Below are 18,708 nucleotides of genomic sequence, written 5' to 3'. Positions count from 1 at the left end.
AGGAATTACTGGCAGCTTTTAACATCCAGCAAGGGGGATCATTTGCTGTTGATGATAGAAAGGAAAGCAATCCTGAACCAAGTTACTTGAAAGAGAAAACACCATCCAAGGCACTCCCCCTCCTATCATATATAACGCCTGTCCAGAGAAACAAGCTGTTACAACCAGGCAAGGTGACATCTTCTGTTCTTTATTGGAATGACCTCCATGTACAAAGGAGTAAAAGGACTCCTCTTCAATAGGTATCATTAAGGTCTTCATTTGTATTAAACAACTGTAAGCAAACAATGTTTGGCTGTAAAAGCTTTGCAAGTCAAAGATAATGGCCTTCCTTGGTAAACAGACTGTTCTTTATAATCATCATTATTTATACTCTCAGGAGGCTTTGTCTACTGCTCCAATAAATTCTAGAAAGAAATAGCATGACAACTTCAGCAAGTCTCATGGAAGAAGGAAAGGGAAAAAGGTTAGTTGAATAGAAAATGTTTTATTTTTAGGTATGGCAGCATCGGGATAACGATCACATAACTTATTTAGAGCAAAGTAGAATTAAAAGGAAGAAGGAAAAAAAACATTTCCAAATCGGACCCATCCTCTCATGCATCCCACAATGCTTTCTAGCTTACCGGGGCCAAAAGATAACCCATTTTAATAGCATCATTAGAGTTTTGATTTATCACAAGTACAGTAGAGCATACAGTCTTGTGCTCCTTACCGCATCTAGACAAAAACTAGGTATCTCATGAAGCTTTACAATTTATTTGTAACGAGAATTTCTTTAGGACTAACTGATGGTATTTAGACTGAGCTGGGAGAAAAAAAATCCAGTAGAATGAAACAAATATTTCCTAATTTCTTCATCCATGAGACTTGGCCCATGGTTGAGATATGCCAAGAGCCCAGACTCTGGGACAATCAGGCAAGCCAAATATGCTCTTTATTTAAAGGAGGTTTCCTTTCACTCTGTCAGCCACCTTTCAGATGCCAGCTAAGTTTAAACCACAATGGTTTGGAATCCTAACAGTAGCTTTGAGGATTATGATACAGAATAAGTATTTAAGAACATTTTTACAGACACAGAACATGAACTATGCAGTTAACATCTACCAATCACTCCCCTCAAAGTAAGCATTGAACCTCTGGTTCATTATTAAATCCAGACACTCCCCCCAAGACCCCTGCCCTGTGGAAAAAAGTAATAAACTACATTGGCATTTTAAAAGAAATTTGATCTCTGCCACTCAACGATATAATCACCACTAAGGGATTACTTTCATGCATCTTTAAAATTCTTTCCAATTTAAAGTTCTGTCAGGGTGTCAATACCAATACTACTTAACAAAACTCACCTTTAATTAAAGTTTCAGGTCAAGTATTTAAAACTAAAACAAAGAGCTCAGCTCAAACACTACCCTTGAGAGTGACAGTTATTCACTGTCCATATTTTCACCTGGCTGTCACTTTTTGGATTTAGAAAGTGAACTTCAGTCTGATCAAAGCAAAAAATATGTTACTGAATGACAGCTCAGTGTGGTCTTGAATGCTTTTGAGGAGTGGTATATAAAAAAAAGATAAATAAAATAAATCCCCCTCAAAAACAGTAACGAGCCCTGGTGAAAAGGATGAAGAGTGAGTGGAAGTGAATGGCAAATATAACCACACTAAATTAATTAGCCTCAGTAGTAAGAATGGACTGCCCAGTCCCTGATCACACTCTTCCTGCTTACAGAGACAGAAATGAACTCTTCAGAGAATCCTACCAATCACTTCATGCTTTCAAGACGTTAAGGAATCAAGCCCACCATTTTGTTAGCCATCCAGCAAAAGTTTGCGCTGCTCAGGGGATTGGGAAAATCCCAACCTGTTTAGTTGGGATGTGGTGGAGAAGCTGGAGGGAACTGCCTGAAGATGTGGAGCTGTGATCCGGCAGCCATGTTTCTTGGAGATAACTGTATGATGATATGGCTGTCACAGTGCGACTCTGTGGTTGTGAGAGCCCTGTGTCTGATGCTCCTTTTGTCTACCTTATTGATGGATAAGTAAAACATACGGATTAAAAATGGGTGAATAATAGGGGGAACAAATGTTAAAATAAATTTAATAGGTTGAAATGCTGGTGATCGGTGAAGGGGAGAGGTGAGGGGTATGGTGTGTATGAATTTTTTTGTTTTCTTTTTATTGCTTTTTCTGAATTGATACAGATGTTCTAAGAAATGAACATGATGATGAATATACAACTATGTGGAGGGGGGGTGGAGTCTGTGCTGCTCAGAAAGGCCAGTTTTGAAAAGCCTGTGTAGAGGACTGAGCTTGGAGCTGTGTCATGGTATACACAGCTCGGGCCGAAGCCCTTCAGGGCAGATGAACACCATGTGCTACCAATTTAACTGGGACTCCAGACCACTGCTCCTTATTAAATGCCTCTATTCACATTAGTCCTTTCATCTGCCAACATCAAGATATTATTACAAGCTGAAAATGGAGCTAACAGAGCTTTAGCACTCTGGGCAAAAGGGGCCAATTTGGGTGAAACCAATAAACATTAAGTTATACCTCATCTTTAAAGGGACACCTTGACTGGAAAATTAAAAAAAAAAAAAAAAAGCAAAGAAGGTCATCCAAAACATTCAAAAACACATCCCAGGGGTGTGGACCTTCCTGGCAACATGGGACAGAAATCCTAGAATGAGCTGGGACTCAGCACCAAGGAACTGAAAAAACCTTCTTTACCAATAGGGGGAAAAGAGAAATGAGACAAAATAATGTGTCAATGGCTGAGAAATTCCAAACAGAGTCAAGAGGTTATCCTGAAGGTTATTCTTACACATTAAATAGATATCACCTTTTTAGTTAAGGTGTAACAGAGAGGCTGGAGGGAACTGCCTGAAAATGTAGAGCTGTCTTCCAGTAGCCATGTTTCTTGAAGATTATTATACGATACAGTTTTCGCAACATGACTGTATGATTGTGAAAATCTTGTGTCTGATGCTTCTTCTACCTACCTTATGGACAGATGAGTAAAACATATAGATTAAAAATAAATAATAGGGGAACAAATGTTAAAATAAATTTAGGAGATTGAAATGCTAGTGATCAATGAAAGGGAGGAGTAAGGGGTATGGTATGTATGAATTTTTTTCTGTTTTCTTTTTATTTCTTTTTCTGAATTGATGCAAATGTTCTAAGAAACGATCATGATGATGAGCATACAACTATGTGATAAAAAAAGAATGTTCATATTGCATGTTGAATGGTCTTATTAATAAAAATTTTTTAAAAACACACACATAATGCTTCTACTTAGCAGTACAGTGACACTACATCCTCCTTACATACCAGGAAAAAAAATCCATCTGAGCAATTTAAAAAATTATGTCTAGGTGTAAAGAAATTCACACCTTTAATTAAAGTTTCAGGTCAAATTAGTTAGACAGAAAAAACCAGTCTTACAGAAAAAGCAAAGTTCTATGCACCCATATTAGTTTAATTTCTAACCTCCTCAGACAACCCAGATATGTTGTAATCAGCAAAGATGACACAAAAACACTATGTGCATCAGTCAATCTTGAGGGTGGAGAATTGCAGCCACAAAGTTCAAGTTCACAAAGCACTTCACACATTTATATTTTATTCCTGCCTCTCTCAAAAGGACCCTGGGTATGGTCTCCTCCATTTTATAAATTAAGAAACTGTGACTTAGGAGTAGGTCTGCCAAAAGTCAACCCAATATAAACAGAGCCAGGAGTCTCAACTTTGGAGTGTTGTCATAAGCCAAGGAGAAGAATTTCCTATCTCCTAGCTCAGTGCCCAAAACATGGTAGCCGATCAGAAAATACTGGCTGTGTTGAACTGACAATCTTCTAAGCCAGAGCTCAACAGAACTCCTGGAGCTGTACAAAGCCCACCTCAAGAAAAAGACAAATGAGAAAACAATGTACTTCTGGGTCATCTTTATTACTTTCAGTATCTACCTGGCCTGACAAGAAAGTCTTTCATAAATATAAAAATATAATTGTACAATTAATTATACAGGCTCTCACCTTCACTGCACTATTACAATCTCTCTAATAACAACGTTGTATTCTTAAAGCAATTTTGTTTTACAAAAGCACTTTCACATATCTTATCTCATTTAGTTCTAATGCCCTGAGAAGACAAGGAAAGAAGACAGAAGCTTAAATAAAACTGAAATGACATCTTTACTACTCATTACAAGTACCTGTATTGGTTTTTAAAAGCCAACAAACAAATAAGCCCACTGGTCTAACATTCACGGCCTGTGGAATCATAAATTAGTACAGCATCTCCCCAGAAAACAATGTGGTTAGACAGATCTAAGCATAAACACAGACACTTCTGCATCAAGCACTTCACTTCTAGGAATGCAGCATTAAGGGCAAAAAGATACCCGGAAAGCATTCCATATACATCCTTTTGTACATCAGCACCAAGCCTGTAAAAAATCCATCAACAAGAAACCAAACAAGTAAACTGTATGTAGCAGACCCATCAACTGAGTGCTTTGCCATTATTAAAAACCATGGTTGTGCAATAGTAGTTTGATATTGAAATGATCTAAACAAGAAAACCAAGTAACAGAACACCACCTAAAAATATGAACGCATATATGTAAAACTGTAGAAATCTACAAGGAGAGGAATGCAGGAGGTGTGATTTCAGTGATTTTTATTCTTTGTGTATGTCTAATTTGCATGATTTATAAAAAAAAAAAGCCATTTCAATAGAGAAACAAAGCTATTGGTACAATCAGGTATGGGGATCACATGTGGGTTTTTCAACTATTCCTGTAACCATGGGTACCTGAGTAGCCACTTGAAGCATCTGTCCAAAGACAGTGATAAAGACAGCCAGCCTTCTACTGTATCCTGTGGGAGTCGGAATCTGGATTTCATGCCCCAGCTGTGTCACAAATAAAAGTGTGACCTTAAGTCACCCAACAATACTAGACACCGTGGGTTTTCTCAGTTAAAGTAAAATTAATGAGATTCTGATTGGTTAAGTTAATCTTTATCCAATAAGGTTATAGCAATTTCTTCCCACTACTGGATGTTATTCATACTCCGAAATCTTTAACTCAACAAATATTCCTCAACTGTGTACTGTGTGCTTGCCAGGTATTAACCCAGACCATGACTTGGGGGGGAAAAAAAACCCTGCACATGGGGTTTAGGATGAGAGGCATAGAAACCAATAATGACAGAGAGGCAGACATAAAGAGCCTGAGCAACAGGCAGAAGGGACTTGGCTCTGCCTCACTGGGACAGGGTAGCAACTTCCCAGGAAGGCCTCACAGAGGCAAGTGGGCAATCTATACACTGAGCGGGTTGAGGAATCCAGATGTGCAAATACAAGACTCGGTTGAAAAGGCGGATGGTGTGAAATGAAACAGATCAGAGGAAAGGCCTAGGCTAGAACACAGAGGGCTTTTTATGCTGTGCTGAGGACAAACTAAGACTTGATCCCAAAAGCCACAGGGAGCTATAGAAGGACTGTGATCAGATTTTCAATTTCGACGGATTCCTGAAAGATCAAGCTTTAACATCATTGGTTAAAAATCTCTGTGCACATTCTAATCTTAATGTGTAATCTGCCTTTTTCCCCCTTCCTAAATCACCATTCAGGCATGTCTGAGACTTAAATGTTGGATAATGCAAAAGAAATTCCAACAACCAACAGGAGATAGTGAAAGAAGGTTATATCACCTTCTAATCTTTAAAGCTTTGTTCTAGGTACCAAAATGAACTTAATAATATCCGTTGTGATTCACTTGGTTTATTAAGAGGCAAAGTGTAGCATTCATTTGGTTCATTTATTTCAGAGTCAGCCAGAAAGGCTACAGGCAGGTCTGATGCCTCCTTGTCTGTGATTTCCAACTGCATAGTAATAGAGCATTTGTGCAGGAGTATGCAGTTTACAAAGTGCTTTCACATCAAAAACTTCACTGGCTCTTCCAGCAGCAAGCTTGTGAGGTGCACAGAAGTTTTCTAGGAGCATGCCTGGCTTGCCCAGAGCCACAGCAGCAGTTGAACGAAGAGGCCAAACCATCTAAACTGCAAACAATCCTGTCCAAATCAGACATTTAATCACTGAAGCCCATGCACCAGTAAAAAACACATATACATAAACTCTCCAAGTTCAAGTTTTGGTACTGTCTAACCAACTTCTGCTTAGCAGAACAGAAAGCACTCATTCAGCCCCCTTCTGCAAAACTAAGAAAAGAATAAACGCAACAAACACATGCTCAGTCCTAATCCCTTCTCATTTCCTCCTAACACCTGTTTTGTCCCCCACAGGCACCACACTTTTAACAGCTGGCAGAAATGAAAACTCGGAGAGGGCATACCCAACCAACACTGTAGATCAAACCCCAACCAAAATCATGGTTAAGAACTAATGGAGAAAAAAATCACTTAAAGAGAGCAATAAAAACGCAGCACCAAAAGGCTCCCCCATCTCTCTCTCCAGCCAACACAACAAGCAAACTCACCACCCTCCCCCTGTCTACGTTGGACATGACTCCTAGGGATGTGGACCTTCCTGGCAACGTGGGACAGAAATCCTAGAATGAGCTGAGACTCAGCATCAAGAGATTGAGAAAAACCCCAGAATGAGCTGAGACTCACCACCAAGGGATTAAGAAAACCTTCTCCACCAAAAGGGGGAAGAGTGAAATGAGACAAAATAGTCAATGGCTGACAGATTCCAAACAGAGTCGAGGTTACCCTGGAGGTTATCCTTACACATTAAGTAGGTATCACTTTGTTAGTGAAGATGTAATGGAGAGGCTGCCTGAAAATGTAGAGCTGTGTTCCAGTAGCCATGTTTCTTGAAGATGATTGTATAATGATATAGCTTTCACAATGTGACTGTGTGATTGTGAAAACCTTGTGTCTGATGCTCCTTTTATCTACCTTGTCAACAGACGACTAGAACATATGGAATAAAATAGGGGGAACAAATGTTAAAATAAATTTAGTTTGAAATGCTAGTGATCAAGGAAAGGGAGGGGTAAGGGATATGGTATGTATACATTTTTTTCTATTCTCTTTTTATTTCTTTTTCTGAATAGACGCAAATGTTCCAAGAAATAATCATGATGATGAATATGCAACTATGTGATGATATTGTGAATTACTGATTATATATGTAGAACGGAATGTCAAAAGTTAAGAATGTCTGCGTTTGTTTGGTATTTTTTTTGGTATTTAAAAATAAATTAATTACAAAAAAAAGTTTCCCCTATTTCCCATGGACAACTCAATCACCAAAGATTCCTGGGCTGCTAACCCAGTAAACTAGAGGGTCTCCTGACACACACAAGCCACCTCTTATGTTTCTTATGCTTCCCATACACACTTGGCTGCCTCCGAATGCTGCTGGAAAGAATTCCTGGTTGTGTGAGGGAAAAGCCTTACTGGGAGAGTGGAGGAGCAGAACTGTGGCTATGTGCTTTGTTAAGTTCAGGATCTGTGATAACTAAAAACTGCTGTTAATAATATTTCAGTGCTCAGTGGCCTTCGTCTTCTGGGTGGCAAAGCATGACAGTCTTATAAATCCACTTTACAATTTTGGCCTTTTAGGTGGTACCAGCTCTCAAAAAACAGCTCTGAAGAACTTTTACCAGTAGGGTTAGCCTTTCTCTTACACCCCCATACATCTTACGAATATATCAATAATTGTTTATCATCCCATTACTCAGGCTGCCTCACTAACATATTAGGACATATCTTTGTTTACTGGATTGCCCAGACCTTAATGAGAACTGAGGGTGAACGATCTCCCCAAGTACCCAGTGCTTTGCACCCTAAGCAGCAAAGACAGGGACAACAATACAAATGCAAGAAACAGTATGGAAGCAGGATGTCAACAGTCATGGGAAATCAAACTAGTTCTCAGAAGCCTGAAAATCGTCTACAGCCCACGCTGGCCACAAGGGGGCTGAAGTGGGGATGTTTGTAAAAACAGAGCTCTAATCAGGCAGTCCAGAGGGGTACTGGGATCTCAGTCCTCCTTCCCATTAGGACTCAAGGAGACAGCCAGCTGGGTATAAGGAGGTAGCTCCACCAACTGGTGCTTAAAAAAACAACAAACACAAATGTGCACTTGAGACAAGCCTCCCCTTTCTGGAGGCTGGCAAAACTGCCTGAACTTCCAAACCTTCTGAAACAAAAAGCCTCTCCCCAAATTCTGCCAAAAGCACCTTTTATGACCTTCTCTACCCCTCTCCAGGACTTCACTTATTGATCTTTGGAAGGGATGCAGCCTTTAAGTACCTGGCCAGTCTCACCTCAGCTTTCTCTTTTGTAAATTGGACTCAATCCCTTTTCTCATGGGAAATCATCACGGAAACAATAAATGTGGGTGGTTATTTCAGAAATAACCTCTTCATGATGCTTTCCAGAGGGGCAGGTGTTGTGTGGCTGTCCAGAACTGTTTTCTCCAATCCAAGCTCTTCTGGTACATTTTCTCTTATGGCAAAGTAAGTACCAGGAAAGCAGGGTAGCAACCTCACAAGCGCAGTAAAATCTACAGCAAGAGAAAAACTGTGGGAGAACAAAGAATTCCAGGCAGAGACCCTAGGCTGTGGTTCAGCTTCTTCTCACTCAGGTTTGACCTACACTGCACCAGAAGAACAGAATCTGCCACTGCAAAACATGGGCTGTCACTTCATCATCCCAGTCATCTAAGAGTGTAACACAAAAATAAGACAATAGCCAACTGTAAGAGCTGATACGAGCAAGTTCTAGAAGCAGGCAAGATTAATGCCAGCAGGAAGGTAGCCAACCAGGGCTGCCACTAAATTACATGGGGTCTATTCCGTTTTTAATCACTGAATCACCACTGAATGGGAAAAAAAAATTAATTAAAAATCTGAAACTGCCAAAAGGCTAACAGTTCAACTAAAGTCTGAAAAGAGAACAGAACCTTCCAGGATACGAAAAAAATCTCACACACAGACACACACACACACACACACACACACACACACACAAATAGCAATACTAAATCCTAATGTTACTAAACCTAATTCATCATTCTTACCACTTCCTAGAATGAAAGCGGCCTGCAATGAGGTTAAGTATGAAAAAGGCTTATGGACAAAAGGAACCAGAAAAACAAGGACTAAGGCCTAGAAAAGCAATTGGAGATTTTAGGGAGTGTCAGAGGATTGTAAAGTTATCTAGGAGATGAAAAGAAACAAGTAATAGACTGAAACTAAGAAAATGAGATTTAATTTATCTCATTTTCATTAACAAACAGGCTTAAGGATTTTAAGAACAGATCTTAAGCAGTATTTCATTAGACTAAATAATTAAAGTTGCTGGATTACAAGATACTACCAGCATCTGAATTCCCTGAATTAGATGTAAAATCACTAATCTTTCAGTCCCACCCCTACACCACCACCCCCAATTTCAGAAAATGCCACAAATTTTTTTTAACTCTAAAAATTAATAAAAATCATCTCAGGAGGAGCACTCCTAACACAACCATATTTTACCAATGACATGTAGTATCAAGTAGTAAGGGAATTTGTTTTAATATCTGGTGATTAGTGGAACTGCGCTTACCAGGGGTAATAAATAAGGACCAGAAACTAGTTAATGGAAAAAGTTACCATTAACTTTTTAAAAAAGAAACCACACATACACATAAAAAAGAAACCACACATACACAAGAATTTTTAAGATTCCTTACCATCTTATTTTAATGTAGAATACAAAAATATCCTTTTAGTTGCAAATTTTTTTATATGGGGCCATGGTGTTCTTTCTGAGTATGAATCTTTTTGTGCAGTTTTGGTGTTCCACGTTAGGCTCTTTTGTTGGCTGGGGAGGGCGACTGGGAATAAATGAAGTTTGGTTCTTTAAAGGGAATCAAGACACTTAAAGCATATACAGAACCCCTACAGATTTTCCTAAACTTTTTAAATACCCTGGCCCACATCGAATTTAACAGCTTTATTTATTTGGAATTCACTTTTATCATGTCCCGCCAAAACATTCAACTTAAAGGTTTCATAGAAACCAACTCTCTTTTTCACACTCAAAGGTTTACATAATATTTAAATGTGTAATTACAATAATAAGACCAACTGGAATAACCAGATTTGGGAACAAACAACTGACACTTGGCAAGCAAGAAGCCTTCTACACTTAGGAGCCAAATGGAGGCAGAGGCACATCCCAGAGCTGCCCACTGGCCAGGAGCTTCTTGCTGGGCTATTTGCCAAAAATGTTCAACAGCCAACAGGAGAAGAAGGTTGGTTAAGTACAAAGTGGTTAAGAGAGCTGTTTCTGCAATCCTGGGGGAGACTTAGGCATTTAGGCATGGATCAGTGGCATTAGGAGGATTAGAACAATGCAATGAGAATTCCAAAACTAAATTTCTTGGACTGCAAACCTTTTTAACTATTCAGATAAAAAGGACAGGAACCTGGGTCCTCAGCCCATCATGCTTCAAGGGCAAACCACTAGACGAAAACTACTCCTATTGAGTATTTACAGTATTTTAATATACTATGTTTAATTCGACTTTTCAATGTCTTCTTTGAAAGCAGAAAAAGAAAAGTGTTCTATTTTGAGTGTAACAGACATCAGTTATATACTCCAAAAGGTTTTCTTTCTGAGGAAGAAAAATTTAAATAACCTTTGGGACACGGTATAGGTTAATACTGGAGTTATTTCCAAAACACTTGGAAGTGTGCCAATAGCCCATAGCCCAGAAAGGGACTGGAGTGATCTACCGTGATAGGAGAAATAGACATTACACCCTCTGGGTGCCAAGTATTCTATATATATGCCTATTTGGACCAAGGGCTGTGGGGACAGAAGTAAAATATTGGCGTACAGTAAGGACAAATAATAACCCAGAGTTTGGATTACTTCTGAAAATAATTTATTTCTCCTTTTACATTTTAATGACATATCTTGAACTCTTCTCTTGATAATATTCCTCCTGTGCTATCATGCAATGAAACCTGCTAAATAGCCTCTGCCAATTTATTTATTGTGACAAAGATTTTGCAACACCAGAGAATGAAGACAAGCAGAGAGAAATCCATGTAAACAAATCAATAGTCCATGAAAGAAAAAATACAGCAATTAAATAACTTATACAAGTTCTCATTCCCCTCCCTGCTAAAACAGCTCAATTGGAGAATGTGTATAAAATAAAGTGGGGGGAGGGGGGCAGCCAGATAGGACCGCTCATAAATCTTTCCATTACAATTCTGGTGTAGTTGTTTCTACTTTTATTATTATTATTATTTATTGTTATGTAATTGTAATTAGAGCAAATCTTGCTTTTGAACACAAGATTTTTCTAATTTTTTTAATCATTTGCAATTTTATACTTAAAACTTACACCTTAGCGGTAATAAATTCTGTGTGAGGTATCCCAGTAATAAAACTGGTAATTTGTTTTCATGGTAACTGCAACATACCTTCATGTGCCATGAAGATTTTTGTTTGTTTCAAATTTATGCCCGCTATAAAGCATCAAATATCAAATTATTTTGAAACTGGATGTCTATTATTTTTCCCTAGGAATAACCAACCAGCTGAGTGATGGAAATCGCATAGAGTGCCCATAGAGCAAAACATGTAACTGTTTCATTGCCCGAGTGGATTGGATCTTTGAAAGGCAAATGTTTTGGGTTATTTAAGGTATTGTGAGAGTGGTGCCCAGCACCATTAAGACAGGATTACATTACAATTTATTAGTTTCTCAAGGATGTCATTTAATATGAAATACAATAATCATTTCTTCCAAAGCCAACCATCTAAAATATCACCCCCAAACTCTGCCTTCAAGCAATAAATCTAAATGGCAAATCTGCAGGCAACTAAGGCTTTTGAGACGAATTGTAGGAAATGTGGTGCCTTCCACCAGCTCCAGTAACAGTAAGCCTTACATATAAAGAGTATAGTGTTTTACATCGTTCACATACGTGATCTCACTGATATCAATGACTCAGAAGTGGTAAAGGCAGGTATTACTTTTTAATTCCACGAAGTAGGAAAAAAGCTCTGAGAGAATTTGGGCCTCTTGTTCTCACGTTCGAAACACGAGCTAGGGCCGATACACTTAGAGTCCAGTGGTCTTCCAAGCAGAAATATCAATCAATGATAAGTCTTCCCTGTGTGTTCCCTACCCCCAAAAAATACACTCTCTAGGCAGAGAGCCAGCATACCAAGGAGGAGCGATCCACACACCACCCCCGCCACCTTGGCTTCCAGAAAGTACAACAGATGACATCAAGCTGCGGTGCATTCAGCCATCACCCAGCCGCCACAGGGTGCACATCCTGCAAAGACACACTCAACGAGGGTGTCCTCCAACAAATCAAAGCTTTCCCTGAATTAAGTTTCCTTCCTTTTCAAAAGCCTTGGAAACGCAATACCATCAGAAGACCTGGAACGGAGGAAACGCATTTCTGCACCCCTCCACGGAATCAGAGCAAGATCCGGGGGCTCTCGTTCCGAGACGACAGGTTCTCGGCTCTCACCTGGTGGGAAGCGCAGTTTCGGGGCGGAAGGCAGAGGCAGAGCGCATCCTCCCGCTCCTCCTCCCACGCGGATTTACAGCCGCGGTTAGGCCACGCGGCTCCTCCGCAGCCCCGGCCCCAGCCGCGCTCCCTCCTCCCACCGCAGCCGGGATGCGTCTGGAACCTCCCGCCCGACTTCTGACGTCACAGAGGAGGAGGGGAAGGTTCCACCCAGGCCCGTCCCTTTGTGACGTCACAATGACAACAGAACGCAGCGGGACGCACACGGGCACCGGGAGAAGCCGGGGGTGGAGGGCGGGGGCGCCGGCGGGGGGAGGACCGGGGGGTGGGGGGAGCGGACTGACGTCTCGCCGGCTTAACCTGTTGCGCTCGAGACTGCGCCTTGGAGCCCGCCGGCAGGGCCGCAAAGAACCGGCCCCCGGGCGGCCGCCGCCGCCGCCATGCTCACCGTGGGGGCTCCCGCCTCAGCTGTGGGCGGTCTGGCCCCCTCCCGGCACACGCCGCACACTCCCCGGGACCTAGCAGGCCTCGCGCCCCCTGCCCCTGCCCCACCCCACCCGCGGGCCGTCCCGGGGCGCACGGCGTCCGTCTCGCGCCCCCGCCCGGAACCGGGAGCCTGCCCCCTACAGGCCATCCAGCCTGGCCCACGGCGACCCGGGCGCCCCCTCCCCGGCTGGCCCGAGGACGTCCGGAACACGGCTCCTCTCCCAAAGCAACAACTCGAGCTCTGCCTCCCCGGCCGCCGTCAGACACGGGATTACAGCGGCGGGACTCGACACTTTGGCTGCCGCACCATCCGCCGGCGTAGTCACACACAAAAAATATCCGCCCCACACTACTCTCCAACTTAACGAGGTTGGGGCAGCGGGGGGTGGGGGTGGGGGGTGTAGAAGGGGCGGTTCTTGTCCAAGTTCTACCCAATTTGCTTTGTGGCTGCATCCCAAATGGACGTGCCCCGGGAGGGCTTCCACGCTCGCAGGCAAGGTTGCCTCCATGCAGTTTATACAGCCTGAGTTTAAACTAGTGCTTTGCATTCTCCCCAACCCTCTGCAATGCGGATGTATTTTAATTCGTAAATTCTTTATGGAATAGCATTTTAAGTTGGACTTGATTATTTAACCTTGAATTTCTTCCACAGGGGAAGTTTAAAGTGTCTAGATTAGGATCACCCCTCTAAAAAAGGTATTCATCTTTTCTATTATTTTTTTTTTTTTTTGCAAAACCAGTGCCCCGAATGTTACTCCCACCACACATATCAAAAAGGAATATTAACGCCCAACTTGTCAACTCGAGTCCAATAAAACTTTCTTATAACGCTGCATTATTCTCGATGTATGAACATTTGGCCTTTTTAAAAAATGGGTTTTCATTTAACGCGTACAGCTAATAGCCGACCACTAGAGTATATATTTGGTTAATCCCCCAGTCTCATGCTCCCCTCCCTCCCCCCAAACTTAAAAAAAAAAAAGCCACCACACACAAAACAAAAACACTCCCAATGCCAATCAAAATGTAGCTGTACTATGCACGAAACAAATTTAACTGTGCCAAACCATTTAAACCTCTGAATAATCAGATCAGTTAAGAGGAAGAAATTACTTGTAGACACTTAACATATGCATTTACGCACACACTTAAAAACACCAGCCAGTCTTTTTTTTCCCTAAAACTGGAAACCATGAATTTTTAAACAAAACCAGCCCCATTATTAAAGTCAACCCCAACAAATGTATTCGCTGAAACATGATTCCCAACTGGTTTATGTTCCGAACCAGATAAGCCAAAACGATCCCATACATTAAATTTGATGTGCCAGTGCAAGGAACAAGGTCGCCAAAATCGGACACTTGATTGCAAGTTAAAAGGCTTAGACTACACACGCGTTATACGATTTTCAAATAACATTAATAATAACAGGCTCATTTGCATGCAAAGTGCAATATGGGGGCCAAATCCGCCCGAGAATGCAGTTTAGTTACATTACCGCAACCGCCCACCCACCCCACCCCCCCAAGCTCCACCAAAATCCCTTGCCTTTCATCCAAAACTACATTATGGTTGTGTCATTCGAGGTCAATTTATTCACTTGAGGTATCGCTACACCAATCTGTTTTTTCGACCAAACTGAACAGACACGACTTTGCCTGAAAAGCCCTCTTTCTGAAAAGAAAGAAAAAGCCTTATCGGACGCTGTGTTTAAAACCCTTCAGCTGCAGAATTATCTATAAACTTGACATTCACAGCCATTGCTTAAAACTGCGAGTCAAAGGATATGTTGTTAAGAGCACTTACGTATTTCTTCTGAATGATATTCCTCTTGGGTCTTTCCTTGCTCATTCTGAGATCCAAATGCTGATTGCAAAAGGGGACAATTGCTTCATGAATTTAAAGCCGTCAGAAATTTGCAAAAAAAATCCTGTAGGTTTTTATTGTTGTTGGTCGTGGTGGTTGATCTTGTAATCCGACTTTTCTTCCTCTTCCCCCAAAACCAGATTCGCCTTGAAATAAATCCGAAATTGGGAAGGAAAAATAAAAAAAAGAGCCAAAGACGAACGAAGCAAACAAAAAAAAATTCACTTTAGTAAAACACTCATAATGGAAAATTTCCCCCGAAACACACACACACAAAAAAAAAAAACCGACGCCCTTCACTCCCCCCTTTTTCCTCCAAAAACTACATCAGCGGAACGTGAAGGTCCTTAGTGTCTGATATGTAGTTACATCTTGGAAAAGAAAAGGGAAAGATAAATAAAAAATGTTGGAAGTCACGTTTGTGCTGCAGCAGCAGTGAGAGAAGAGTCAACTCCAGCGGCGGCGGCGGCGGCACCACAGCGAGGGCTCGCCGAGTCTCTTTTTTCCAAGCCCCCTAACCAATGAGAGAGAGGCTATCCAGCCCAACTTTAAATGGACTCTGCTTTTATACAAGTTAGGGCTCCTCGGGTAATTCCCCTTCAAAAACTAGCCGAAAACTCCCACAGCTGAGCCACCAGGCGCCAGCCAACCGCGGCGCTCACCGCCCCTGGCCCAGTCCTGAGGACCCCCGCAGCCCGGTCGACCAGACACCCGAGAGACCGCAATGAGCCCGCCCCAGGCAACCTTCCAGACATCTCTCCCACGCCGAGCCTAGGACTGGAATTGACAGACGATCCCTAAACCCAATGCATGGCACGCTCGGTCGCTCCACCTCACCCCTTTTCTCCCCACTCGCCGCTCGCCCCACAGCCCCCACACGCTAGCCCCCGCCACTGCCCTCACATCTACCTGCAGCCCGGCTTCTGGGTACGAGTGCCCCAGGACGCCCGGCCCCGGGGAGAGCCGCCTATTCCCGGGGCACCTTAGAATGGTCCCCTTGATCTTCTGGAAGTTGTAGTCCCCCGACTACAAAATGGCTATGGCCATGGGAGGTGGGAACTACAACTCCCAGCCTGCCCCGCGAGCCTGTCATTCAACTCCCCTCCCTCCCTCTCGCCCCCTCCCCCTCACCAGCTCTGCCAACAAACGCTTGGACGTGTCCCGCGTGCGACACTGCTAGAGGCTGGCTCGGGATTGGCCCGCAGAGCGTGTGGTCCGCGAGCGAGGAACTCCCCACGCCGGCTCGCCCCCGCCCCGCACCCCCCTCGCCCGCGGCTGCCAGTCCTCTCCCCGCGAGCCCCGCCCCCACTCGGGCCGCGAACCGCCTGTGGAATCGAGGAATCGCGCGCGCGCGCGCCGGCCAGTGTCGGGGGCTCGGGGGGGCAGAGGGAGGCGGCCTGCGCGGCTTTCCCGGCGCGGGGGGCGGTGTCAGGGAGGGGTTGGAGCGGGTCCTGAGTAGAACTGGGCCACGCACCAAGAGGAATCCTCGGCGCGAACTAGTTGATCGGCGGCGCCTGCTGCTTCTGCGGTGCAGCCGGTGTCACCTCAGGACACCGCCTCGTGCGTTTACACAGGCGGCTCCTGTCCGGCTCCGGGGTAGTCTGAGGTCACCTCTTCCTCCGCTCGACGCCCCGAAGCCGCCCGCGCCCCTCCGCGCGGGGTGGGCGGCCGCGGGATCGCGGGCACTGGCGTGTTTAAAGGGCGCCCCCGCCTCGGCGCGCGACCCCGGCGTTCGCGAGCGCGAGAGAGGCGTCGGGGGAGGCCCCAGATTCACTCCCCGGGGCCGCCTGTGGAAAAGATAGACGTCTCTGAAGAGATCAAAGAGGATCTTTTCTCTCACAGGCGTGTTGGCGTCCGGTGTGTCCAGGAGTGAGACTGAAACGCTGAGTAAAAACAAGTGGAATATGGAGACTAAGCCACACAGCCTCGGTAACAGTAAGGAAGCATCTGGAACACCAAGTTAGCCCCGGGAGAGCTCGCGTTTTCACCTTCCTCTCCCTACCGCCCTTGTCACGCTGAAATAAATGAAATAGCATGACCTGGTGCATCTCTTTACCGCCCTGAGCCTTTGCCTTATTGACAACTTTGACGAGACTCGCACAGCCATTCTGCGTTAATTTTTTTTGTTAGAACCGTGGTTTTGAGGAAGCAATGTTTGAAGTTTATTCTGAGAATACCCTCTGAGTAAATTGAAAATGGGATAAGCGCTTGCTCCCTCCTTCTCATTCCTCTAAATTTTATTTCCTTCCCATTGCTTCCGTTCTGCTTAACTCAAGAGTTCAAACACAAATACACGAGGAACACCATTATTAGATTTTATTTGCAGTAGTGTTTGAAGTAACTGCAGGTCTCAGAAATGGATGTTAAGAGACCTGGGTTCAAATTCCACCTTGGCCATTTCCTAGAACAATGCAACTAACGACCACGCTGAGCGTCAATTTCCTCATCTGCAAATGGGTGGTTGACCCAATCTGTGAAAAACATATCTAAGAGCTAGGCACTTTGTAGGAAGTATCCTGTAAATGTTAGTTGGGAATGAAAGGCTTTTTTAAAGGCCCTTTTAATTATTACTTTCCCTTTAAAATAAAAAATCTGAGTGCTCTCTAAAATGGAGTAATTTTGACCCATGGTCATTTCATAATCAAGAAAATAAATCACCGTCCATGCCTTAATACTGCAAATCTTCTCTGGTACCATTTGCTGGGAAGGATCCAATAGAACAGACGCCACTTTAGTGTTGGCCACCCAAGCAAATGCTATGGTTAGGTTACAAGGTATTTTCAAAAGACTTGCAAATAGTGGGAGTCTGGGCTTCACACTGTTGTGGTTTGAAGCAGCTTTTGGGGGGTTTCATGTCAGACCTGTCATGCTCCAGACAAATGTTAAATAACAAAGGTGGATTTCTTCTTGGTTCCCTCTGCTAGGCCCTGAGGCTGGACCTCTCAGTCCTGGGCCTGTGAACTCCCCTGCTGGCTACCAACTCCAGATCACCAGGTATTAAAAAAATTTTCTGCTAGTTTAGTCCTGAAGGCAGGGGGAAAGAAGGAATTTGCTAAAGATTTGGATAATTGTGATGTTTTCCTGAAAAGAAAAATAGATTGTCCATTTTAGCAGTTGAAGGCCTTTCCTGTTGTGGAAGTGAATGTCTGTTGATGAACTTCCTTTCCCTGCTATCTTAGCAAGGCCATTTATTACCTTTCCTTTCTTTTTCTCCTCTTTCAGTTCTGTAAATCTAGTTCACGCTTTCTCCTACTTATTTTCCCCACTTAAAGCATTCCTCTTGACCTCTTCAAGAGGGTGGGGTGATACCTCACTAGGTATATTGATTCCATAGCTCAACAGAAGAGGACTTTACAGTCAATTACTATATGGACAAGAAGTCATATATTAGCAGCTTGGTAAAGGAGCTAAAGGCAATGAATAGCTGAGCTGACCAGGAATTAGGAAGTTTTGAAGGATAAGTAGGGGGGTCAACAGTTTGAAATAAGCAGAGAAACTTTTCAGCAAGTAAAATAATCATGAGAGTTGAAGAAATTGCTACATTAGGGATGGGGTTTGCTATTTGTTTGGGAGTAGCCAAAATTACGACAGAGAGCCAGGACCTGAAAGGCTCTTTGTGCCAGGCAATGGAGTTTAGGTTTTGTCCTGTAAACTAAAGAAGGATTTTATCCATATGTATAAAGCAGATTTACACTTTTAAAAGGTAGTTTTGCCACTATGAGAAATGAGAATAGAAACACTAGAGGCAAGAAGGCCTAGATACCAGTTGAACTGTTATTGCGTAAATGACATGAGAAATGGTGATAATCTGAATCAAGTGGCAG

The 18,708-nt window shown here is 43.1% G+C and overlaps 1 protein-coding gene and 1 long non-coding RNA gene across 2 annotated transcripts in view; one reads left to right on the top strand and one right to left on the bottom strand.

Annotated features, from left to right (window-relative positions):
* JARID2 (jumonji and AT-rich interaction domain containing 2) overlaps positions 1–15,408 on the bottom strand; it is a 272,180-nt gene extending 256,772 nt beyond the window's left edge. Inside the window, exon 1 of the mRNA XM_077143746.1 lies at positions 14,825–15,408. Coding sequence (XP_076999861.1) covers positions 14,825–14,869 — 45 coding nt within the window. The 5' untranslated portion in view covers positions 14,870–15,408. The remainder of the gene's footprint in view (positions 1–14,824) is intronic.
* On the top strand, positions 13,142–15,228 carry LOC143669164 (uncharacterized). The gene is made up of 3 exons (XR_013168760.1): positions 13,142–13,387; positions 13,671–13,714; positions 15,025–15,228. It is a non-coding gene; the product is annotated as an uncharacterized LOC143669164 (long non-coding RNA).
* Positions 15,409–18,708: the final 3,300 nt, after the last annotated feature.

Source organism: Tamandua tetradactyla, chromosome 25 (genome assembly GCF_023851605.1).
Source record: "Tamandua tetradactyla isolate mTamTet1 chromosome 25, mTamTet1.pri, whole genome shotgun sequence".
Lineage (NCBI taxonomy): Eukaryota > Metazoa > Chordata > Mammalia > Pilosa > Myrmecophagidae > Tamandua > Tamandua tetradactyla.
The sequence above is the reverse complement of the archived record's forward strand: the minus strand, read 5'-3'. Positions and strand labels throughout refer to the sequence as shown.